Raw genomic sequence first — 26428 nt, forward strand, 5'->3', positions numbered from 1 at the left:
CACAAAAGGGGCTGTTTGAAACCCATTACATGGTTATCTTAATGGTTCTGATGGTTATTTTCATGCACCTGTTGATTGTTTAGAGAACCTTGTTCTACTGAAAAGCACAGATTGTATTTTGCAAATAAAATTTTCTTCTATGTTATTCTGAAGTGTAGTAGATATGCAGAGATGTGTTAAACTATAGTTCAGTATTGAGTGGGGAGTTAATAATAACTTAAAAAATTTCAATCAAGTTGTATTCCTACTGCTTAAGACATCATACAAAATGTTGGTTGGTTTAGATTTCCAGGAATATAGTGGTCTTTCCAGGGTTGACTAAGCATATAAAGTGGTAAGTGAAATAGTTGTCCATGCAGGGGGACAAAGATGTACCTATTCAGTCTGTAACACCAAAGAAGTGAAAATATAACACATCAACTACCATGTTACTGTCACTGACACATTACCACAGGTTTTAACATAGATTATTGTGAGGGAAGACAAGATGTGCTTCAAAGAAATATTCTCTGTGTATCTACATACTTATTTAAATAATTGTTAAATAGGAGATGTAACTGTTGCACCTTTAACTTCTCTTAATGTGTTTTCCATTCAGTGGAATGCACATCTGTTGGAGTGTATTTTTTTCCCCCTCATTTACAAAAAGCTGGCTTGGGATATTAGCCATATTGATACAGGTCTGTAGGGATCATTAACTTCCTTGGCAGGGCTCCAAGTAATTGGAGGCACAGTCTAATCTCTCCTGTTAGGTGTTCATTGCTACTCCTGTTGGGGAAAGACGATTATATGTAGGCATTTCAATACATTAACCTTCCTGGGTTTGGTTTGTCTGGGGGTTTTTTTGTCGTTTTGGGTTTTTTTGGTTTGGTTTGGTTTGGTTTTTTTGTTTAGGTGATTGGGTTTTTTTATATAAAGTGTCCTGTGTAATATATTTTTTCTCTCAGTTTTGGAACTAGATTTCTGCTTTTTTATTATCAGGCACTAGCCTGACAGATCTGGTAAGTCCAACAGAAACTGTCAGAATACTGATGTATGTGTCAGACCTACCGATGATAAGTCACGAGCCAACTGCTTCCAGTCATAATCTTCCCACCAACTGATTGTGCTGAAACATCAGTTTTATTTTTAGAAGTGCAGCTTGCAGAGAAATAATCACGCTCACATGAGCATGTACCATTATCATTAAAAAAACCCCAACAACCAAGTATGTGAGTGTACAGAGAAACACAAGTGAATTACAGAAATAGCAAATAAATATTTCTAATCCAAGTAACTATATCCAAGACAAAAATACTTCCAGCACTCTACTGTTCCTGAAAAAATTAACTGTCTGGACTAAGTAGTGGATAGATCTTGAGAGTCTAGTTGATAGGAAAGGAAAAAATTGCCTTGGACTTGGAAGGTGGGATGAGCAGAGATGTTCAAAATGATCAGATACTGAATGCTGACTGAAATAAAATAGAGCAAGACATGTTGCATCACTCACTAGTGCTTAGAATATTGGGAAATTAATGGTACTGCTATGCTCTCTCCCTCTGTAAACCCTCTTTTACAACTCTTTGAACTGCTGTATCTCTCCGAATACTTAAAAAAATATATTAATCGAAAGTGATGAGAATGTGAAGGTTATTATTATGTCAACTGTGAAGCAGCAAGAAAATTATGGAATAATCTAGAAGAAGTATGCATCATTACATACTGAAAAAAAAGAGGTTGTATTGTGTAATGGGGACAAAAATCTCATTTAGACCAAGTTCCTTTCAAAAATCTTTAGCAAGACATCTCTTAATGTGAGTCTGAGTAAAGTCAGATAGTTCAATTTTTCTTCCTTTTCTACAGTACTGAATTCATTATGTGGTGACTTCTTAGTCCAGATTTAGACATCATGAAAACAGCTAGTCAGAGCTACAAAGACAAGATTAAGTGGTGTTAATTTCCAGACATTAGTGTTGGAATTTACATTTACTTGTGTTAATAGGTCTAAACTTAAGATGATAGGAAATAAGTTATGGTGATGGAAAAAAATAAAGTAGATCATTCTTATACAGGATAAATGGGGGCAAAATTGATAAAGCAGTGATTTCTGGGATTTTTTTTTTTCCAAACAGTCAGAAAATTCTTGATATGGGTTTGTGACTTATTTGTGTTTTTTCAAAATCACTGAGTTGATCTACTGACATGGGAGAGCAGATCTCAGGTCTTTTATGGCAGACATTTCAAAGCTATCAGCTTGACCAGTATGAGGTGATAGCTTCAGAGGATTTTCCACTGTTTCTGCGTATCATTTGATGAGTACATCTGAATTCATTGCAGTCCTCTGGCTTTTATCATTCAGAAGCTGCTATAGATCAATCCGTGATTCTGGCATATAAATAGCTGAGAGGGGTGGAAAAAAAAACCAACTGAATATCAGAGCTGCAGTCTTCTTTTGTGCTAACAGCCTTTCTTTTGAATAGCACAAAAAGTGGGGAGAGTCTGAACTCGGGCTTGATTCTACTTACATGCTTAGAAATAATGGGAGGTTTATGAAATCTCATCACTAGTACCATCTCCAGGTAGCTTTCCAACCTATTGAATTCAAAAAGTGAAGAAAAAGAGGAGAAAGTAAAGCAAGAACTCAAAGAACCAACATGAAGTGCATGTAGAAAGGCTAAGGAAATACAGGGAAGAACTTGGTAACTTATGTAGGAGGAAAATTAAATTCCAGCCGTTGCTTTTACAATTTCAAGGAAGGCACCAAATACCCAAATACTACTTGCAGCTTGATGAGGATGGCCTCCAGAAATAACTCTGCAATTTGTAGAAACACTGAAATCTGAAATTACCCAATAAATAAAACTATACCTAAATTTCCAATCTCAGTCTACAAGGAGGGGGAAAATGTAGCAACTAATAGAACTTTGAAGTGTATTTATAGAAATTAAAAATTTCTTCTGAAATCTCTGTAACTTTCTTGGTTATGTACTGGAGGAGCAGATTTAGGGTCCTGCTGATGGCAGTACAGAGTTCACAAAGGGGGACTGATTGTATCTGTAGTAGCTTCTGTATGAATACGAAGTTTGAAGAAAATGGATAAAAAATGTGTCTTACACAGCAACCTACAGTAATCTGTGAAAAGACCCTCTGTTAAGTAACAGGATGCTAGTATGATTTCTTCAGGAGAAACCTACTTTGCTCTAATTTCTATACTATGAGGAAATAAATGAATTTCAATAGGGATTTGACTGAAAATTAATTTGAGGCTCTAAGCAGTCTACTGCAGGGACCACCTACAGTATCCCATATCTGAAAGTATGTAATTTGGCCTCGAAGAAGTTTGCTAAAACTGAAGTCTGAGTTCTGTCTTTGCTTTTAGTATATACCTGCAGGTGGGCACTATGAAGGTTAGATGAATAGACAGCGCACAGAAGTAAAACGAAAGAAGTTGCAATTAAAACATATCTTGCATTCGTAACATCCTGCTTTCAGGAAGCCAATCACCTGGGCCCTATGCTCTCAGAGATTCTTGTCTTTTTTATGTGAAGCAAATTGAAATCTAATCAAGTAGTATCTCAGAAGTTTGGAAATTATATTTGGGTTTTAAAATACTATATCTCCATTCTTCCAGGCACAAATGTGGCTTAGCACATTTGATTTCACAGAATCACAGAATATGCCCAGTTGGAAAGGACTCACAAGGATCATCGAGTCCAACTCCTGGCCCTGCACAGGACCATCCCCAGGAGTCACACCATGTGCCTGAGAGTATCGTACAAATGCTTCTTGAACTCTCTCAGGTTTGGTGCTGTGACCACTGCCCTGGGGAGCCTCTTCCAGTGCCCAGCCGCCCTCTGGGTGAAGAACCTTCTTCTAATATCCAACCTAAACCTCCCATCACACAACTTCAGGCTGTTACCTTGGGTCCTGTCACTGGTCACCACAGAGAAGAGATCAGTGCCTGCCCCTCCTCTTCCCCTCACAAGGAAGTTGTAGACTGCAATGATGTCTCCCCTCAGTCTCCTCTTCTCCAGGCTGAACAGACCAAGTGACCTCAGCCGCTCGTCATTCGGCTTCCCCTCAGGGCCCTTCACCATCTTCGTTGCCCTCCTTTGGATGCTCTCTAATAGTTCAATTTTAATAGGTTAGGTGCTGACAAATCAAAGTGGCAAAAATCTTAGGTGGCATCTTAGGCAGCTTTAAATTAATATGTGTGTTGCCCAGCTACCTTATTATTTGACTGATAACACAGTTGTTATTTTTCTTACAGAAAATGTTTAAGTTTTTCTGTGTTATGATTTTAGGGTTTTTTTAATTTATTTATGAACTCTATGTTTAGTCTTTACACCTTATGAACTGATACTTTGGCATTATAAATATGTGCTGAGCATTTTGTGTTGTCTTTAGTAAGTCTGTTTACTGGCTGGGAGGAAGCAGGTTTTGTGGGAGGAAAGCAGTTTTTTAAGTTGTAAAAATTACCACTGGATACTGGTCTCACTAGGGAGTGAAAACCCTGCTTTTAGCTGGGCGTGGAGTGGTGCATAGCTTTGCAGTCTGTGAAGGCTCTCCTCGTGTACATACCCTATTTGATGGGGACTGGGGTCCCTTGTAACCCCCTCTCCTGCTGTGATTGTTTCTCCCTGTTAGGCTCAGAGTCTTCCAGCAGTGCTGGCTCCTCAGGATCACTGTCACGAATACATCAGCCTCTCCAAAGTGCATCTCTTGTCCCTGGAGTAACAGTCAGCTCTACAGGCAGTGTGTCCTACCCTGAGAGCGGGATGAGTGGCCAGGTGGCCCCCAGCAACACCAGCTATATCATTCTTCCACTTGAAGCTGCAGGGATACCGCCTGGCAGTATCCTTCTCAACCCCCACACAGGTCAGTATGACTCTCCTGCCTGATACTGCCCGTTGGTGCTTCTCATGTCAGCTGGGGAATTACCAAATTTCTTGTTTCTAGACATATTTTCCTGGGGGCATTTTATGAGCAAATATACATACAAATGACATTTTGCAAGTTGTCTTTTTCAAATCTGCTGGCAAAGTTAGATTGGCTTTCTGAGGCTATTGTGGCATAGCTAGTGGGAAGTGATACAAAACACACTTGCTTCATCCCAGACAGGGTATTCATCATTCAGAAGTCCTGGCACTCCTTGGCTGTGAATCTTCTGAGATACCATTAGCATTAATAAAGACAGATGCTTTTCTATATTGAGCATGCTGAGATACAGTGCAATCGAAATACATCGTCAAATGTCAGCAGAATTTCAAAAGGCTTAAAAACTGCATTTGAATTTGCACTTCAGAATTAATCTTGTTATGTGAGCTGCATGATTAGCAATTGTATTTAAATTGTGAGTTTTGTGATAAGGCAAAGCTGTAACTGTTCAATTCCTGGTAGTTAGCAGCACCACAGTGCACAAACAAGGTGCTTGCAGGCACCCAAGTGCTGTGGATGCTTTGGAAACTGCTCAGTTTGAGCTTGAGTTCTTGCTGAAAGTTTAAGGCAATTTTTTAACTGCCTTGGTCTAGATGAAGTCCACTATTACTCCCCACAGTATTGTACTGTCAGTGTTAAAAAGGTTCGGGGGGTTTGAGACTGATGTTTTTTCAGTGATTTGAACCATTTCGGTGACCATGACTAGCTGTGCTGTCAACCTTAGCTGAGTTATGCTAGGTTTAAAGCAACAAAGTCTATGGTGAAATGTATCTTCCATTATATGAGAACTGAGGATTGAACTCAAAAATATTTTTTCAAAGCCCTTGATAGAGCTTTTTTTCTTTGGGGATTTTTGTTTATTACTAGTATTTTATGTGTATTACATCTCTGCGTTTCAGTATTTCAGTGCAAATGCCTAAAACTTATTTGTGAGTCCACTACTATGAATACTTTGTTTCAGTCATAGTTTGGTCAAGAAAGTTGTGGCATTTAAGAAAAACACAGCCTTGGTAAACTATTGAGCCAATCTTTCCGCAGATACTTAGAGATAGTAGTATCTGGGGCTGATCAATGTATATCAGCATATTTAAAATCAGGGAGTATTTCTTGTTTAGATTGAAATGTGAGAAGTTCTTTCTGGAGAGGTGACTTAGTAACTTCACAGACCTTAAACTTTTCTGAAGCCTTTACTATTTAAGTGTACTTTTTTCCAAGCTATTGCATTATTGACATGAGAGCCTGATACTGTTGGCAAGAAAAAAATCTGTCAATATGTTCATCTGCTCATTTCTGTTGTTCCCATAGTTTTCAGTTCTGTCTGCAACACTGAAATTTCTTGGTCGATATAGAAGACAGCATTTTGTGTGCTATGGGGTCCACTTCCATGCAAAGCTCAGCAGGCCTAGACAGGAGTCATCCATAATTCAGGTGACAGGACTGAGAAACAAATGAAAGGAATTGCTGCTGCTTGGAGATTGTGCTTGTTCCTGACCATGGCAAGGACAGAGACTGGAGGTCACCATGCTTGAAAGCTGGAAGAGCAGTTTAAGAGGAACATCTCCTGCGTCTGTTTTGTCAATTTAGCAATTTGCAGCAGCTAGTTCATATTTTTCCCTGGTACCTGGGGAGTCCTTTTTTCTGCTGTAGGTATAATGCCTTTCAGTACTGTCACTAGACCAGAGCACCTCATCTTCCTTCCAAGCGTGCCTCGTTGTCTGCAGAGACATCACTGGGAACCTCATGTGTGTTAGGGGAGCAAGTATTTTTACGTGTATCTGATTTCGTGTTTCTTTCAAACCCTCTGTTTTATTTCTGTGGCTCCCTTGTAAATATATACATAAAAAAGAAAACGGAGGGAGAAGATTCTTCAAAAGCCTAAAATTCTTGTCTCATGCTTCTAGGTTCATCATGCTGCCGGTGCTGGAAGTCAGACTACACTTCAGCATCTACTGTATTTTTTACATGCAGCAAAATACATACTGCAAATTTATCACTCTTTGGGCTCAGAATCTTTGAATCTCATTAGGGTAACATTACAAAAGAAGCTCCATAGGGAGGAGGTTTAGATTGCTAGATGCTGTGATCAACTATCAAAGTGATGGATGCTGTCAGAAACATAGATGAAGAGAAGACAGTTTGAAGAAAAGGAAAAAGGAGCTTTGTTTCCTGTAATGAATAGATTTTCTTTCCCTATGTAACACCATTGTTTAGCTCTTTCTTCTCCTCTTTCAGAGTGGCTACTTCCAGTCTTTTTCTCTCTTTTGATCATAACGCTATGTCCTTTAAAGATCTTTACTTCCTTTCACACTACATAGTCACTGACTGTGCAAGCCTCTAATGGCATCCACAGATGTTGTCAATATCTTCTTGCTCTGATTATACCTCTCTACTCCTTCTCAGGTGTTGGCAGTCCACACTTTCTTTTCCATATCTGTAGTTTCCTTTACTTCTTCTCCTCTACTTTACTGTTCTCCTTCCCCAGATAGACAAGCTTATTACTTGCTTTGGCAAAGAACCATTTATGTGGCTGTGCTCTTTTGCACTCCATTTCACCTGCTTCTGTTTTACCCTTTAAAGGATTCCTTTTGACGCGTTCTGACTTAATCCCTTTGACAATTTAAGAGCATTTATGTTTCATTCTTACTCCTCTAAATGACATCGCAATCTTTGCCCTTCTGTCAGGACCACAGTTCATAACTTACAAATGTCTTCCCTGTTACCATCTGATCTCTCCTTTTCATTTCTTATTTCAAGATTTCTTCATGAAAAGTCTTTTTCTTTTCATCTTTAAAAGAATTGCTGGGACCTTTTCAATTATGTCATCGAAATGCTCTTTATTGGCTTCCCTTGAGTATCTGACAAAGACTTTGGGTGGCTGTTATCCCACTCAGTCTTCTAAAGTGCTTCTGGAGCCTTAGATTCCCAAATCTTGGTAGTCCATGCCATAGTCACCCACTGTGTTCACAGCAAGATTCAGGAAACCAGTGGACAGAACTGTCTTGTGTTTCTCTTCCACTCAGTCATGACCTTTCTCATCATGAGTGTGATGTCGAGTTGGTCCAGGAGATGTTGATGCTCTAGAGAAAGAGAGAAAGCAAGGTTCTTTAGCCGATGCTCCTCAGGCATTTCTGACTGTGATTCATAAGAGGGGGAAACTGAAAGTCTGAGGAGTAGATAGAACAGGTAGAGATGCTTTGTAGTATACAAAACAGTAGTTCATTGTTTCACTCTAGCTCTAAGTCACCGAATTGCTCCAGATCTCCCTTTTCATCTCAAATATTCATACTTTGGTTACTGACTTTAATGGTTATGGTATCATCACTAAAATTTTTCTCATGGAAACATTTGTAATTCCTATTATTTACGGATTTACGATAGAAGTGAAAAGAGAACTGAGGTCATGGAAAACATTTTTCATACAGAAAAATACCATTTCTTTTTTTTTTGTAAGACAGTGACTTGGGTAAACTTTTTTATTATTTCAAACAAACACTGGTTTTGCAAGGTTATTTCCCCCACCTAAAATATCTGAAATGAAACAAGTTCAGCAATTTAGTAGAGCTTTGGACAGAATTTTTCTTGTATATAAGAGATTTTTAAATACATCTTAAGTGTTGCTTCCTTGAATACTTGAGTGCTGACTCCTCTAATTACATAGGGCAAAGCTCTCAAAAGTACATTACTGTGTTATTGGAATGTGTAAATAAATAAGTAACAGTGGGTGTTTGGTTTTCTTTTTGTTTCCTTCAAACTATAGTGTGTCAGAAGTAGTTGTGTACATTTGACTGCTATTGTGTCAGAGTAAAATGTAACTGAATATTCCCTATGTTAAGTGTTTGCTCCAAAGTTCAGTTTTAATGTTAATTGATTTATCATTGAATGATTTCAAGTAACAAGAGCATATGAATCATCTTATAGCCATGGTAACTTTCCACCCATTCCTTACAAATACCTACTGTCTGTCTTGCCTGAAAAAAAGAAAAAAAGAAAAGATGGCTGATACTGTAATTACTGCAATGAGGCATTCAGAGTGATGAGCACTTTACTGTTGTAGCAGGTCAGCTAAAGAGTGATCAGTTAAAGCATGACTGTATCCTTTCATACAGGAAACGGTATATTCTTTAAAATGTTCAGCAAATGCAGAGTGTTTTGTTTCAGGTCAACCGTTTGTAAATCCTGATGGGACACCGGCAATATACAATCCTCCCAGTGGCCAGCAGACGATGAGGAGCCAGATGGTGGGGCAGTCTCAGCAGCAGCCTTCATCCCAGCAGCCTCAGCAGGTTCAACAGCCACAGCAACAAATGGCAAGTCACCTTGTCACACAGGTAGGTGTGGTGGCCATTGGAAAAACGAAGGAGCTCTCAGGGATATGAAGAATGACCTAAAGGGTAGGAGGTAGGAATGCAGCTAGACAAAAATATCAGTAAGTGCTTTTCAACATGGATGAAAGAGATAGAGAAGATTACTTTTTCAGTTTTACGTAAAGGATGATTTTATTTTCAAAAGTACTGTTAAGCGAGTTGGTGTACGTCTACATAAGGTTATTTTGAAAAATTCACCCATAAAAGTGGAAGCTGAAGCATTCATTCCCAAAGTAGTGCAGCCTGTAATTTTCTCCAAAGAGTGACCTTTCTCTGTCCCTTTTGACAGCAGTGGGTTTGAGTCAAAGAATCAAGTACAATGAAGGGCTCTACAAACTCTTTCATGTTCTGTTGTATTGGGCCCAATCTATGGGTAACCCGCTCTCCAGCTACCTCTGCCCCAACTTGGTGGTTTTCTGCCTGCACCCCATCTCTTCTTGCCATTACCCTACTCTGAGCTAGAAATTCTGGAACTATAGCAGGAGAGGGGAAGAGCAGATTGATTTGAGCACAGTGCCATGGTGTGTCTGCTCTCTGGTCCCTGGGCTGGCTGTGGCATGTGACCAGGTGTAGCCAAGCATGGGCAGCAAGGTTTGGATCTGGTTCAAACATAATTTTGTGGATTGCATGCCTCTCTCCCTGAGCAGAGCAGGCAGAGGGAACCACTCAAGCAAGAATCCTATATTGTGTTTAGTCACAGAGCAGCCAAGATCTACTGCACTTCTTGTGCGGCTTTATAATTTGGCACAGTTTCATCCCAGGTTGCCCAGAATTACAATGTTTAAATTCAGTGAAGTTGCTTTGATTTTACTGAATTTGGACGTACATGGTTATGGCTCTTATTTCTTGATCTGGTCCTCACAGTTTTAGAAGACGGGGGTAATACCAAACCTGTGTACGAAGTTATATGAGAGGTTAAAATGAAAGGAATACTAAAGCTATTCCAAGGTAATAGTGCTGTGGAAAATTGTTTTTTCACTTAGATAAACATCTGCTCAAAGCTGATGGCCTGTCTGTTGGTAATTCACAGCCTGTTCTTCATAATTTTTTTAAAAACTCTTGTGTTCTGACAAAACAGCTTTACAATCATTATTCCTTTGCCTATGACACACTCGGAGTTAAATCAGTCGCTAACAGCAACATTCAAATACGTAGTTATACTGTGCTGCTCTTCCATTTTTATCTCCGTAAATTAAATGTAGAATCATGATTTCGCTTTGGCTCACATTAGTAATAAGAACATACAGCTTGGCTTTATTTAATCCAACATCCATCAAATATGTGAAAAGAGGCAGAAATATCTGTAATAAAGAATTGTTTGATATAAGGCTGAAATTGCCGTACCTGACCTGTTGTACTTGGACTGGTGATGAGTCACCTGTATTTTCAGAGCTGTGATTGATACCTTTGTTCTCAATAACAAAGGTGGTGGTGGTGGTGGTTATCTCTCTCTAAATGGTTGAATTTATGTCTTTCACTGTGTTTATTTTGCAGCCTGTTCAGACAATGCAGCCATCTTCTCAGTCAGTCCAATATCCAGCAGTTTCTTATCCTCCCCAGCATCTCCTGCCAGTCTCTCCAACGCAGCAGTTTTCTGTGGTACTAAAGATTTTCTTCTTTCTTTCCTTGAAGCTGGGGATGTGAGCATGACTATGCCCAGGAGCCTCTGGGGAACACTGATGGGTGTCCCACATGAGAACCCTATCTAAATAAATACCCATTTGCCTTAATGCTTTTGGTACTGACAAGCATTTTGTAAGAACATTCCCACTGATTCTGGTTAGCTAACCTGAAGGATGTTGCTAGGAGCAGGGCTCTCTACGTGGTGAGCAGAGCCTCCAGAAAAGTATTTTGTTGTGCCTGTGATAAGAGCTTGTCTGGTCACTTAAGGGATCTTAAATTGCTAACTCAAATAGTTGAGATTTAGGTTATCCAGTCCACAAAGACTGGAGAAGAGACCTCTAGAAATCATTATTTTTTATTTTATATTATTTTATCTGTATACTAAATCCCTTACCTGGATTTATTCCCTGATGATACCAGAGCACTTGGCAAAGAGGGTAGCAGTGCACCAGCTGCAGAAGGTGTGGTACGCTGTACATCATGACAACGCATCAATGGACATGTATAATTAAAATAAATAGAGTGCTCCTCTAGAGTCTGATTCTGGCTTGGTGCTTACAGGGCCAAGATTATACTGTTCTAAAATGAAGCTGACATTTTAAGAGGCACTACAAAATTTTTTTCTGTTGTTTTTCTCTCTTACTCTAGTAATCTTGTTTATGACTGGTTTTTTTTTTCCCAAGGTAGAGATGTCATGTAGTTATAGTAGGAGATAGAAAGAAAGCTGAGTGGATCCTTGCAGATAAAATAGTGTTATTACTGCCTGGTAGATGAGTGGTACCATTTAAAGGGCAATAAAAATTATTCCGTGCTGAACAAAAGTTGCATATCTCGCTGCTATTTCTCTTGAAAAGTGTGTTGCAGGAATATCAGGTTGTTCTAGTGTGTGGTGGGTTTGTTATCATAAGAGGGCTGATATTTTTATTGGCTAATTTAATAGTGCAACTTCACCTGAATTAATGTATTCAGTGTACATTACATTATGCAAACACTGTATAAATTATTGAGTTTTGAAGCTCTTGTTCTTTACTGAGCAAATCCAAAGGCGTTCCTGGCTCAATGAAGTTTCTTGTAGAATCTGTTTGCAGTCATTTGCCATTCAGATAACAAATAATCTAGGTTTTTAAAGAACACCTTCAGACAGACAACTTATGTGCCTGAATATGAATGTGGGATGATAGTAGAGCTAATAGCATTACTTCCATATACCACCTGATGATCTGTCAGGAGTGTTTAAAGTGTTGATCCATGGTATCTGCTCTCAGAAGTGAGAGAGTGAGTCTCTGTGCAGTCTCTGTCAGTGCTTTCCACAAGCAACCTTTTTTTTTCTTTTTACATATTTTGAAGTTTCCTGACATTAAATGCATTGTGCTGGATGGTTTTGGAGAATGAACACCACCAGGCTGCAAACAAAACTGGAGTCTCCTTTTAAAAGATAATGTGAATGTTCTAAGCAAAACGCATTTTTATAGTACTTATTTCCTATCTGTAATCTGAATACTAGCATACAATAGAGTTTTATGTTGAGTATTTAAAAGTCTTATGATATGGGCATAAATGAAGATGCCTAGAACCACATTTGTAAATCTTTGACCTTCACAGAATAAACTTGAGAGCACTTAATAGTATGACTCTTTTTGCAAGACTGAACAGATTCTGTCCAGACTGCCTGTGTTATTACCAGCATGTAATGAAACTTAGGTCCATTGACTTTATTTGATACGTTCATCCTACCATAGATTCTTTTTTCCCCCTCCAGTCAAATAAAATACTTATTTCTTTCCAATCCAGAATAAAAAACCTTGAAATAGCAACATAAGGCTTAGCTTTTTTTTATCTTCTCTGTGTTTACAACCTTGGATTTTCAAAACAGTCCAAAAAGGGAAAGGTCTGCACCTGAATCCTACTGAATTCCTCTTGGGATCAATTTGAAACACAGGTGAAATTACCAGCATGTGCTTGGCTGACAAATTCTGTGTTTGGGGATAGAGGTATTCGTAATGTTATTTTCATGCCCTTTATATTGAAAATGTCTTCTTTTGAACACTGTAAAGTTCACTTGTCATTTTGAAAAAGAAGGTGAGGGGGGAAAGGTAAGAGCCAAAATTGGCTTTTATGCCAAATAATGCCATTCACCTTGCAGTCTAGAAATATTTGTCAAAGCATTTATAGTGATTTTGATTTTAATTGCCTTCATTTTTGTAGACATCCATGCAAAGTTTGGCATGGATTTGAGCTGAGCAATTCCTTTTCCCCTCATGCTCTGAACCTATTTTGTTTTGCTAATTTGTGTGTCTACTGCAGACATCATGTCTACATCATTTTCTACTGCCTTTTGCCCTGCAGCGAGATGACATGACAGCACAGTTTAACCAGATGAGCTTAAGTCGTCAATCATCAGGAGACAACCCTGAATCGCCTTCTGGTCCTGTCTACCCATCACCTCTCTTGCAGCAGCCTGCCCAGCAGACGAGTTACATTATGGCTTCCCCAAGTCAACAGCTTCCCCCGGGAAGCTTTACAGGTTCAGGTCCACCAGTATCCCAACAAGTGCTGCAGCCGCCACCACCACCCCAAGGCTTTGTGCAACAACCGCCACCACCTGCTCAGGTAGGCAAAACCTTCCCTACCAGTTTAGCATGGAGCTCTTTGTAACATCAGAAGGAGAACATAAAAATTCTAGATTTCCCCCCCACACCCCGATAAGAGCTTAGCAGATTTTTAGGCAGCAGCAAACTTGCAAAGCATCTATCATTTCCTGGATTTCATTAATCCCTTCCTTATCCTCAAAACATTTTCTGAACATATGTTTGTACTCCAGGACACATCTGCACATGAATATGAAGGAGGAGGGTGAGTAAATATCCATGGTCCTTTTTCTCTGTATATATACCAAAAGAGCAACATGCACATCAGCCCAGGTAGTCATTAATCATATTTAATTGACTTGAACATGTGAGATGTCACAGATCAGTAATTTTAACTGTCTTCCTGAAGACTGATTATGTTTTACTGTTCACTACCAAACATCTCTGCTTGTCTCCTGGGTACCTTTACAGAATATTGAAAGTGATTACTGTCAAGAAGTAAAATGCACAGATGACTTTCTGGCCAATTTTCAAGGCATACACATTAAAAAGACAGATTTCTTTATCCAATTATAGATAACTTCGTTTAAACTCTACTTTAAATGGCATTAATAGTATTTCTTCTGTTTTCATTTTGTCCTTTGGAAGAAAATATATAAAAATAAAGTACAAAACTTCACCATTTCTTTTAATGTAAATGTATTATAAACCCTGCTAGTTTGGGGGTTTTTTTCTTTATTTGTTTACTGCTGCTTACTGAAAATCTCCATTTGTGTTTGTTAATGGAATTCTGTATTGCCACAGGAATGAAGAATTTTCATTGTTACAATGTTTTAAGTGACCTAAAGATCTAGTTAATTAGATCACTAATTATTAATAAAAGAAATCTGAGGACTACTGGATGCTGACATCCCATAGAGGACATATATAGTTTCTGTGGTTAGAAAATATGTGCCTGTTTTTTCTCAGAGAAGGCTGGCCAAGAACATGTTCTAAGGGGCTGAAGTTCAATATAATGTGATTTTTTAAAAAAATGAAAATATTACTAGGAAAGATGTTTCATAGTTTGCCAAATGTAGTGGGTTTTTTTTTAATTCAGGAAAGAAAAAATGAACTAAAGGGCAGAATTCCCTGGTGTATCTGTCTCTCCACCTAGATTGTGCTCCCTAAGTGAGTAAGTAGAGGCTGTCCAAGCTTCAGTCCTCATGTACAGCCCCCAGGTACTCTTAGTGTTTTCAAAAATCGTTTAATCAAACCTCATGACACTTCTAGTGAAGCAGATAAATGCGAGCACCTCCATTTTACGGGTTGTCTCCGCAGCAGGCAAAGTGATATGTTTTCCAGCTCTACTGGCCGGGGTTTGCCAGAAATTGTGGGGGCTGCAGCATTGTGCTGCCTGCCGTGATAGGGGACCCCAGACCGCCTCCTTACTCCTGTGGGTGAGACCAGGTGTGCAGCTCTCCCTGGGATCTCTGCTAGACCCCATCTCGGTTGACTTTGTATAGACTGCTTTGGCAGGTTTGCCCACAGCTCCTGCCTCCCTGTGGCCGAGCCTTGGTGTGTGAACCTTGGATTTCACCCTTGCATGTACCACAGGCTGTCGGGTTTTTACTCAGTATGGTGTAGTGTTCCTTGAGGAAGCTGTTTTCCCTCATTAATACTTGCTTTGGCGCTACTGAGAGGCAGGTTAACTTCTTCAGTGATGAGGAGGTGCCTTTTCATGTACAGGCTGCAATAGGACTGGTACAGTACTGGTGTGTCTAAGGGCCACTGTGTCTCTGACTGTAACCTAAATACAGTGCTTACGGGTACTTTCATCCTGTGCAGTAACAAAGTGGAAAGTTACTGAGAGCAGAAAAATATCTTTGTAACAACTTCAGTTATTTCACTGGGGAATGATTTGTCCTTGGGGTATGTAGAAAGGTGAGAAATTCAGTACTGTCATCTTCCTCTGCATCTGCGAACACCATTTATCTCCAGCTTGTTGCTCTTCCAAACAATCCTTGTCAGATACCTGTGGAAAAGGGGACGGCAGGGTTTAGTCCCTGCTGCCTGTGTCCCTGTCCTGTGAAAGCACAGTGGCCTTGGTCTGCCAGTGGCAGAAGGCGGCAGCCACTCTGCATCCGCATGCACAGAAGGGAAGTTCTGAATCGACATTTCAAGTTTTAATTCATTCACTTCAGTCCTAGAATGTGGCACAGTGGTTTGGATACTAATTGTAGCATACTAATGTATGGAAAATAGGGGATACCTCATAAAAAGATGAATGAATCCTTGGGAAATAGTAGTTCTTCTGCCCTGAGAGTTCAGCTTTCTGTGCAGGTGGACTCCTTGTCTTGCCCATGGCACAACTTCACTGTGGCAGTGGCTACTGTCAGTCTGAATCAGCTGTTGTTTCTCTTTGGGGCTTAGATGCAATAGTAAGTCTTCTCTCAGACGCCAAGGCAGGTGGTCTGAGGCAGGCTTAAAAAAAAAAGGTACAATAAAGATGGTAATGGAAGCAAAACATTACGTGATACATTAATCAATGCAATGCAATCAATGTAAAAGCACTTTTATATCTTAAATGTTGCTATTGAATTTATACCAGTGAAAAAGAGGCATGACTCTAATGACTAATTAGTTCCTGTAAATGCACTGCTGATAAGGCTGGCTGTGATGCTCTGTATGCTGTTGGAAAATAGCAGTGAAAACTTGGGTGGAGGTCCTATGAGTGTGATCATTTTCTTTGGCAGCTGAAACGAGGAGAAAGAAACGCTCTCCAAGTCTACAAACACAGTAGTACTACATTTAAATTATTATCTAATCTGTTAAAGTTCAGTTAAATGTGGCTCTACAGCTACTCTCCAAGATTCTTTCTCCCAGTCTGCATCAATGTAGAGACAGACTGGATTTGAAATGACATGCCTAAGAAGAGGTGAGAGGACCTCTTATGTTTCTTTTGCTTCTTCTTTCATCACAGCTGTTCCCTAACTTGACAACAGTCATGATTTAGTAACTTGAAAATAAGAATCTATCTTTTTTCAGCCAATAGAGAGAAAAACAAAACTAAAAACAAATCACACCAAAAAACCAAAACCCTGGCTTTGCTGAAAGGGTCTTTTAGCAGCAAATGACTGCTTTATATCACAGATTTCAAACATGCATCTTTACTTCCTCTATTTTCATTTTTCTCCTCTTTCTGGTATTTCTTCTATAGTGCTTATGGGACCAGACACTTTAGCAAGGGTCCACATTCTGTTTTGCAGTACTCTGTCAATGGTGCTTGCCTCTGCAAATGAAGAAATGGAAAAAATGGGAGTATTATGCCAATGGGAAATGATATCCTCCCTTAAAAGTTATTTTCACCTCTGTCTTATTCTTTGGCAAAATGATGTCCAAAAGTGAGATGGCATGAATTCTTGGAGAGGCCTGGAGAGGCCTCAACACATGTTGAGTGATTTTTCACCTGGATTAATTTTATGTCATCATTAATTTTAGCTGTCTTTTTGCAGAAACCCCCTCCTGGAGAGTCAATAGCTACCCTAAGACAAAATCTTTATTCATAGCATGTCTCCTCTATGAAACTTGTTATGAAGAAAGTTGGGGAGTCACTGCAAATGAACAGGTCTTTCCTTGATGATCTCGGAAAATTATATTGGAGTACATCCTAGAGTTATCATACACAAGCCATTATTTTTTGTTACTGTTATTGTAAGTATTGGGGGGGGGGGAGGAGAGGAGAGAAAAACCCTTAAAGAATGACTGATCCCAGTCAGTTAGATACTAGGAAGAAATGGAACCTCAAAGTGTCCGTACATCACTGTGGTTTCTCTTGCTGCCTTCACTCCCATTTATGTAACTGTAACCGTTGCATTAGCAATAATATCAGCATCATTAATTATCTGGATGAATGTGTTAATCCAAGGCTTACTGGATATCAGCAATCTTAAGAGAAAGTGGAATACCTGTCTGATGACTGAATCAAGATGGAAGTCAGTAGGGAGGTCGTTTATGAAAGTAAAATTATCCTGAGAGGTTTTGGGACTCCTGATCCTACCATGGGAAAATATACCAGTGAATTTCAGGGGTGCTGCTAGAGAGCAGTCCAGGAGACACCCAGCCTCCTAATGGGTTTCAGACTGTATGTAAACAGAACAAAATGGAAAGCAAGTGCTGTATGGAGTCTGTGCATGTCATCTATAAACAAAGCACATTAGAAGCAGGAAAAAGTAATGTCTATCCGTGGCATTTCTTGAATGTCTCTTAAAGTGATGTGCCCGGTTCTGTTTAAACTTAAGTAAAGTACTGAGTAGGAGAGAAAAAGTAGAACTTGGTGGAATGATCAGCCTACATACAAGGAAGGTATTCACCTTCAAAATAAGAATATCCAAGGTATTGGATATTTAACTCTTTCCATGATAATTATTAAAAAGGAGGGATTTTTCACAGTGTCAAGGATTAAGATCAAGAAACTATGCTTTTAAACTAAAGAAGGTAGCATTTACTTAGGTTATGCTCTTAGAAGCACTTTTTTTTTGTAATTTGATTTTATTTTTAGGATAACCATATATCTGTCTTGGCACGCTTGTTAATGCCATGGAAACTTTCTGATTCTGTAAGTGAAGTCCATTTTGCAAGCAAAAGGTCCAAGGTTAGATTGTGCATTTCACGTGGGAAAGCAATTCAAATATAATTTGTCATGTCAGCAGCCTGCTACAGAAATGTAATTTTTTTTTGTTGAAGAGCACATAAGTAAATGTGTTAGTAACACTGATGTAATGAGAAACTAAAAAAATTCAAGAGGATCATAGTAGATGATGTAAGTGATACATGTTATTGCTGATCCCTCTAATTCCACTGTTCACTAAAGTAGAATCAGAAAGGACAAATAACATGTTTCAACTACTGACACAGAGATGTACTCATAAGATAAATGAAAATGGATCCTTCCAAGCCCCTCAAGCACAAAAGACCTATTTTAGACCATATCCATATTTTATACCAAGCCCTTCTTTTAATGTCTAAGCTCTTTAAAAAAACAAAACCAGACAAAACAAAAAATCTCCCACAAACAACAACAACAAAAACCCCAAACCAAAAAAACCAAAATCCACCCCACAATATAACATATCAAAACCCAAACCTCTTCTTTGCAAGTCATGTGTGCATGATTACTGGCAAATAATCCATTAATCTTTATAAATGAAATAATTTTTTTTTACCCTTCTGCTACTTACATTTTTCATGCTGCTAGATTGCACTCTAATAAGCTTCTAAGTGGGTTATATAACAAATGTATTCCAATGAACTGAGAAAATGAGAGAAAGGGAGAAAGCCATTTGACTAACTCTGAGGTGTTATCTGTGTGGTAAAATATTTGTTTTTGTGCTCAGCATGTTCAGCTATAAACCCCAATTCACAACCTATGCTCTTCAATATTTTAAAGTTAATACCTACAGAATCATTCCCCAAGAGATAATTCTCGTTGTTCTCAAATGCTCTTCTATTTTCAAATATCTGGGGGCTTGTCGGCACAAGGAAAGTGAGGAAGGTGAGGGTAAATCAAATAAATTTAAATCCTTTAAGTGAGATTAAGATGCTGGCAGGAAAAGTGAGAGTATTTCCATGGGGGTTTAATATTCTTTAGTTTGTAGAATAGAAAATAAAGAATGTTTGAAAGAATGTCTATTCTGTTCCCCTGCTCCAAGGAAGGATTAACTATTTGCATTGATTTGACTTAGTCTTCTCATTTCTTTCAAGTCTACTGTGGTAAAGTTTTGCTGAAAACAATCATCTCTTCACAAGATGAGTTTATCACATGAAACTTTCCTGATCCACAATTTACACTGCTGTGATGTTTAAAGAATGATTTTGCACCTTAAATGTCTGGGTCCACTTTACTGTCCCTTGTGACTTTATTTTGCAGAGAAGCAAATTCATAATGGTGTTGTCCATTCTACAAAGGCGTTTTGTTTTTGTTACTTTAGTCGCTAACAAAACAAATGACGTGAGTGCAGGCTGTAGCCATTAGGTGTCACTTGGTATTGTCTGGAGAAAGGATAGCTTACAACTTTTTCTGATCAAAACCTTGTTTTTCTCATACTTGTCTGAATCTGGTATTAGCAAAGTGAGGAAAAAAAAAATTCAATTGGTTGAAGAAAAAACTAACAGACCTTGAAAAAGGAATGGTTATTCAGCCATCTGATTGACAGATGCTGTTGACTGTCAGTTGGTCTAGGGGGTTAACTTTACCGACACCACCAAGTTCAGCTCAGTTAATCCTAATACTTTTCCTACCACAGTTACCCATTCAGTAGTCTTCTACTTGCCCAAGTAGCCATCCATAGCCTCTTCTTGCCTAGTCTTTTGTGTCTATGCCTTTTTTTCTCATCTGAGATTGTAAAATTTCCAAGGAAAATTTCTAATCTCTCATATGATGTCCTAGCAGTATGCAAAAGGATGTAGGTACCTTTACTTTGCTAACACTTCATGGATGATTAAGTTGAATGAGCTGTTTGAGGAACATTTCTTCCATGCAAATAAAAGTGGCAAAAGTAGTTCTTGGTTTTGTATGAAAAAAATAAAAAAGCATTTGGTATGATTCTGTGCATATGTCTGAGTAGGATAAATGCTACACAAAAGTGGGAAAAAATTTGAATGACTTATTAAGAAATGCTGACAGTTGTGGCAGAAGTTGCAAGAGAAGCAACACTCTCCTGAGCCTGTGCCCCTCTGCAGTCTGTTCATACCGTACACTGCCAAACTCTGTCAGGTGCCCACAGCATCCCTGGCAGCTGAAAATGAAAAATTTTGAGTGTTTTGAACTTGTGAGGGGTCAGTTGAGAACTTTTTACTCAAATGTCTCAGTAACAGTGATATAACATGTATAGGAAAAATATTTAGCTTCAGACACCCTCAAACTTGGATGTTCGTCTATGTGATAAAATGATGTAGTACACGTTGCTCTATAATGACAATAATAATAGAAAAAAGAAACCCATCTAGCAGAACTTGCTGACTTAATGCCTACCCTTAGGTCCTGCAAGAAAACAACTTTGTTTTTTGAACTGTAACTGTTTTCACACCAAGTGCAAGAGAGGCTTGAGAGGGAAATGTTCATGTAAGGAAGGATGTAGCTTTTATCCAGACACGTGAATTTAATGGTTGTTTCCTACAGGTGTTTAGGGCACACACATTCCATCTTGGTCTCCATGTCACTTCTAAATATGTTTACTCTAGGCCATTCTTTGCTTCGAATGGACCATTTTCTCCACAGTTCATTTAATGGTTCAACATGCTGTCTGTATATGTAATGTTGATACAGAAGGTATTGTTTGCATCCATTTTGCTGCAGCTTTTGATATTGTAGTGTGATAAAAAACTACTGTGGTGTTTTTCCTTTGGTATATGCATGTAGCTTTTTATGAATTCTGTCTGATTTTTGTCACTTTCAATTAAAACTCTGTTTTTTCCTGTTTCTTGAATTATCTGAAAAGAAATGTGGGCACTGATAGCCCTTTTCCTAGCAAAGCTGGAAGCAAGCAGTGATTCTTGATGAGAGACAATGCAAACCACTTCTCTTGATTCGTGTTACCACTAATATGCTTGACTCAAACTCTTGCTCCTCTTCCAGTTTTGTTTTATTTTATGAATCTTTAATCTTTAGAGTTTACAGTTAGCTACTGTTCTCTTTCTTTGCAGATGCCAGTGTATTACTACCCATCTGGTCAGTACCCTACCTCAACAACTCAGCAGTACAGACCCATTGCCTCAGTTCAGTACAACGCACAGCGGAGTCAACAGATCCCACAGACTGCACAGCAAGCAGGTATGTACATCTGTTACTCATTTCTTCAGCTGCTTGCAGTGCCTTCGCTGGTGAAACCTGTTGGTTGTGTTTTAATTGAACAGTGGAGAGGAAAGCTGGTCACTGTTCTGTTTGAAAATACGATGAAAATTACAAATTAGGAAACGTTTTGCTTGGACATACCAAGCAATGGAAGAGCAGAGATTGCGTTTTCCACCCCTGCTGTCCTCCATGCAGTGCCATGTCCTCAGGTGTCCATGCTCCATGTGATGGGGCAGAGAGGGGGAACTGATGTGGGCAGTCACATTGCATGTTGAAGTCAACTGTTGTGGTAGCCCTTCATCGTGGAAACTTCTCCAATGTTTGTATGACTCTACATAGTGGACAGGTCTTCAATGATGCAGAAAGGGCCAGTTGTGCTCCACCACCTTCTGCTCTCCCCAAGCATGAAGAGCGGCAAGATTGTCTGTGTGGTTGGTGCCCATAGGGACCAGTTTCCCACAGCGACGTGCGGCTGGAACGGGGGCCGTTACACTGTAAGAGAGTGAGTAGCAGGTCTCACAGTGAACCGGTCTCTTTTCCTGCTGTGTCATGTCACTCCAGATGACTCCAGAGTAAGAGGGACATGGGGAGAACTGGGTTGGTGTGTGTCAGGGGAGAGCAGGAACTGTGGTATTGAGGGAGTTGCTCTCATTTCAAGGGAATAAACAATTCCGGTGTTGGAGATTTTTTTGAAGTTGTTAAGTGTCTGTTTCTTTATCACATACCTCCCCTTATAGGGTGTCCCAAACAATAACTCCAGGTGTATGGTGGGGGAGGTGAAGGGGAGGGTGTTGCTTTCCCAGTAGGACTTGCAATTACAGACGTGCCAGGTAGGACAAAGTATTCACTATTTGATCTCAGTTTGGCAGAAACCCTTCTGAATGACAAAGCAGATTCCCTGCTAAGGCATTGATGTGAAAGTCATTTAAGATGCAAGTCAAGAGCCCAGACATGAGATGTGAACAGGTCATCCAGCCTGTCAACCTCTCTCCATAATGTGACTGCTGGCAATTTTGTTCCACTCTCTCAGGCACTCAGGAAGACAGACACAGCAAACACAGCTCTAAGCAATTGATTACTTTTTTTTTATGTTGTTCTGTGTTCTAATAAAATTGGTGACATTTTGGTTGGTGTCGGTGGTGACTGCCTGTGTCTGCTTTCATATCTTCATGTTATACATTCCTGAGAGAGAAGAGGATGAAGTATTACACAAAGGTCATCTGTCTCTTCTAGCTTCTTCCTGCCTGACAGTCTGGTATCATATTTATTATCTCTGTATAGTGGGTCTGTGAACCTAAGTGCAAATCAACTTAGGTGACGTTATCTGTATCTGCTGTGTTGTTATGAAACCATATTTATCAGTTTAATGCTACATCCATAGCACAGTGGAGATTATGGTAAGTGCAGTCCACAAGAGATGGTCTGAAGCACATGAGTGATGTTCTGGAGAAGATCCAGTTGTTTGATCTTGAGAAAATCATATTTTAAAGATATATGGTAGCACAGAAGCTCTTGTGTTTGATTACAGACAATGCAGAGATGCAAATGCTAATTTTGTTTCAGTGTTTACTGCATCGTTTTCCTTACATGTTTGGAAAACATGAGTCAAAGAGTTTGTGTAAAATCTCTAGCGCATCAGTCTTTTCCTGCAATTCGCTCTTTCAGCTGCCTACTCAGTTGGAAGCATTATTTTTATCTCATGTTTAGAAATGAAAACATTGTGACTACTGTTTAGACTCCCTGCCGTGGTGATGATAATAAGTGTTTAGCTATTCTCAGATCTTGAGACTTGGCTGAGAACAATTCCACAGGCTGGTTCATCCCTTTGGCCTCAGATACATCCTTTCCCGTAGTCACTGTCCGACCATGTGATATATGTGACAGGATGAAGCTTGCAGTTGCCTACAGATGGTGTAAGGAACGTTCAGATTTTTGTTCAACACTAACCCTTGGAATTTGGAAAATAAATAGCTTTCCAATATGTCACAGGAGAATTAAAAGTGTAGGAAAGCGTATGCTACAGATTTCTTGCAGGTGGTGCACTGTGAGCGCTGAGACACCAAAAACCCAAATGATTCAGTGATAGTTTCAGATGGTTTCATACCTGGTATCATCACTGTATCTGCTTTTCTTACCATCAGCCTCCTCACAAACATTCATTTTGTTCCTTATGTGCCTCAGCTCACCTGCAAACTCCTCATCTCTTTTGACTCCTCTTAGATGCCCAATAGCTGCTTGCTGGGCAAGAGATGGTGTTTCACCACCACAGCAGATTGACTGCTGGCACCTAAACGGCAAGTAGCTTCTGGTTCCTGCTGTAGCCTGTTGACAGTAGGGCAAGTGAGCTGGTTTGCGTCTCTCTTCTTTCGAGACATTGATTTTTACAAACCTGAAGAAATGTCATATCTTTGAAGATCTCATCTCTCCATCAAATGTGATAGAAATTAGAAGATGAACTCAAAACGGTATTCTGAGGGTTGTTTGAGGAAACCTAGCAGAGTAATCACACCAAAAAATCCTTTTAAATCTTTGTAGAAACTTGTATATGACCAGAAAATAGCAATCCACAAGCGTTTCAGAGTGTAGTTTTTCTTCCCACACAGACTTAGCTTTAGATCAGCACATGAGGAGCCAAGGATAACCAGGGACAGGAAAAAGAAGACATGAAGGACGATAGTGCTGGTGAAATAGAGTTCAGGGCAGGAATATTGAGGATGGGAAGAGTGAACAGATGGAAAGGAGGCAGACGAAAAGATGATTTCTGAAATAGTTTCCCCAAAGACCTCACATCACTTGCTGCTGCTTCAGAGAGAGGACAGCTGTGGTGCAGGCAGGCCCATGGGAGCCCCAGCTGGCTGCCTGTACCTGCCAGCTAGCTCATATTGACAGCATGAGCAAGGAAGCAGCTTCAGCCTGGCAGCTCAGAAAACATTTTACTAAAATAAAAAAAGTTTGCCTTCTTGGAAGAGCTTTTGGAAGCTTGCAAAGCAAAGAGTTCAGATCTCACTTTCCCCACTTTGGGATGCAGAGGTCAAAGTTTGATCTAATGCCAGCAATTTGTTTTCATTTTTGTTAGAAAAGGTCTCTTCAGGAGTGAGGCAATATTGATGACTTTTACAGTGAACAGCTAAAGTAAAATGTCAGCACAGCATCTGTAGTGGCTGAGGGAGCCTTTACTCTCTCGTGGCTCTGGAAGGAGAGCAATATTGAGTTTAAGTGGCTCCAGGGCAGAAAAAAAGATGAGCTCACCTAAAATTAGATTAGAGCTCTGGCAACAATAAATCATTGGATAGAAGGATGAAAACATTTTGTGTGTTTATTTACCTTTTCTATTTTTATTTGCTTAAGTGCTGGCTTATATGAGAACCTAAGTGACCCATTTCTGGCAGAAGCCTAATACAAACAGTGTCATCCATGAAGATTTTATAAAAACCTCTGCCATTTGTGAATTGTGTTCATTTCTCTTCAAGCCAAAATGTGGTTTCTAACCATGTGGTGTCATTGTCTGTAAACAGAAGTAGTTTTGTTTCACTCAGATACATGCCATGGTTGCTCTTCTTCATTATGCTTCTTCTGCACCATTCTTGTGTCCAGTCCTGCTCAATGGAAAGTTTTTAAAAGTGTTGCCATTAAGTGGGGCCAGGGTTGAGCTGGTGTCTGTCACACACCATGGCATGTGTAGGACATCGTAAGTGCATTCTTAAGGTGTGCTCAGGCAGGTATCCTCAAAAACAGTATGCTCATTTTTCAAACATTTAGATATGTTGCTGTTTCTCCACTCTGTAAGAAGTGATACTTGAGATACTGTGAATTCCCCAGTTTTGTAACCTCACAGAAGAGAATATTATTTCTGTATTCACATCTAGCAGTATTCTGTAAATTGCACATCCTCAGTTTTTAATTCTTCAGTAATTATCTCCGTATTGATAGTTTTGAAAGCTTTCAATCCTAGTTATTGTGTTTGAATAGAAAAACAGAGGTGTATTGATGATAAATCCATAATTATTTTTATTTTATCATGATAATAGAAATCAGCAATGTGTTATTTTATATCTGTCTCTCTATTTTCTTTCATTATAGCAAATGCTGTGCACTTTGAGGATTTTTCATCTCTGAAGTGCTTCAGAAACATGAGCTGGATAAATACCTGTATTACTTTGGGATGTGCAACTGTTCTTACTGCTGTTCATAAATGAACAAGCTGCAACATATTACATGATTTTTTTCCTAGTTTAGTTCATTGTTGTAGGTTTGCATCATGTTCCAGGTAATTTCAGAGGGCAACAAAACTTTTAAGGATAAAATAGTATTTATATTATTAAAATAATATTTATATTATTATTATCTTGTTTGGGTCTAGTTCTAAAAGACTATTAGCTTGGTTTATCACACCGTGGTAAGGTAAAAGTCTGTGGTGTGTGTTTTGCATCAGCAATGAAGATCATCTTTTGAGGAGATTAAAGCTAAAATCTGTAGTACTACGATAGTAAATCTTCCAGCCGAAAGTTTACACTGCAATATTTCCAGACAAAAATAAGATGCTATTTAGCATAATTGGTTGTTCTGTAATTCCTGTAATTAATGTAATGATTTTAGGATTTCTCATGCATTCAAGAATCAACAGATGTTGCCATTATAACCTGTTTCGGTGCCCAGATAGCATGAAAAGCTCAGACAGCATAGGAAATCTCTGCTTTTTCCTAAAAGCAATATAGTTGTTTTGTGTACGTTAGGCAAACAAAGTCCTTATGTGATGAAAGTATATATCTGAACACTGTCTGGGTGTAGAATCCTTTCTTAATCAGTATGCATGGATCTTCTCTAAGCAGAAAATGTTTTTCTTGAAGGAAAGGTAATATTTCTGATGGACTACTATATTATTAGCCTTTACAGCTTACAGTAAGATAAAAGAGGTAATTGTCTCTTTAATGCATCTTGGAAGCAAATTTTAAGTGAAGACAAAATGTACCTTAACAGAGTCCACAAATTTGTTTGGGTAGAAATCAAATTGACAGTGAAATACTGAATTTTTGCTTAATTTAATCATTTCAGTGTCAGCATAATTCAAGAGTGTCATCTTTAAGTTTTTTTCATTCTCTTTGTCT

The 26428-nt window shown here is 39.0% G+C and overlaps 1 protein-coding gene across 17 annotated transcripts in view; it reads left to right on the plus strand.

Annotated features, from left to right (window-relative positions):
* ARPP21 (cAMP regulated phosphoprotein 21) overlaps positions 1–26428 on the plus strand; it is a 196569-nt gene that overhangs the window by 136224 nt on the left and 33917 nt on the right. For all 17 annotated transcript variants that reach the window (XM_032703240.1, XM_032703338.1, XM_032703346.1 and 14 more), the window contains 5 exons: positions 4627–4857; positions 9076–9245; positions 10776–10880; positions 13251–13514; positions 21176–21302. In XM_032703240.1, the coding sequence (XP_032559131.1) occupies positions 4627–4857; positions 9076–9245; positions 10776–10880; positions 13251–13514; positions 21176–21302 (897 nt within the window). The remainder of the gene's footprint in view (positions 1–4626; positions 4858–9075; positions 9246–10775; positions 10881–13250; positions 13515–21175; positions 21303–26428) is intronic.

This window comes from Chiroxiphia lanceolata, chromosome 1, assembly GCF_009829145.1.
Source record: "Chiroxiphia lanceolata isolate bChiLan1 chromosome 1, bChiLan1.pri, whole genome shotgun sequence".
Classification (NCBI taxonomy): Eukaryota; Metazoa; Chordata; class Aves; order Passeriformes; family Pipridae; genus Chiroxiphia; species Chiroxiphia lanceolata.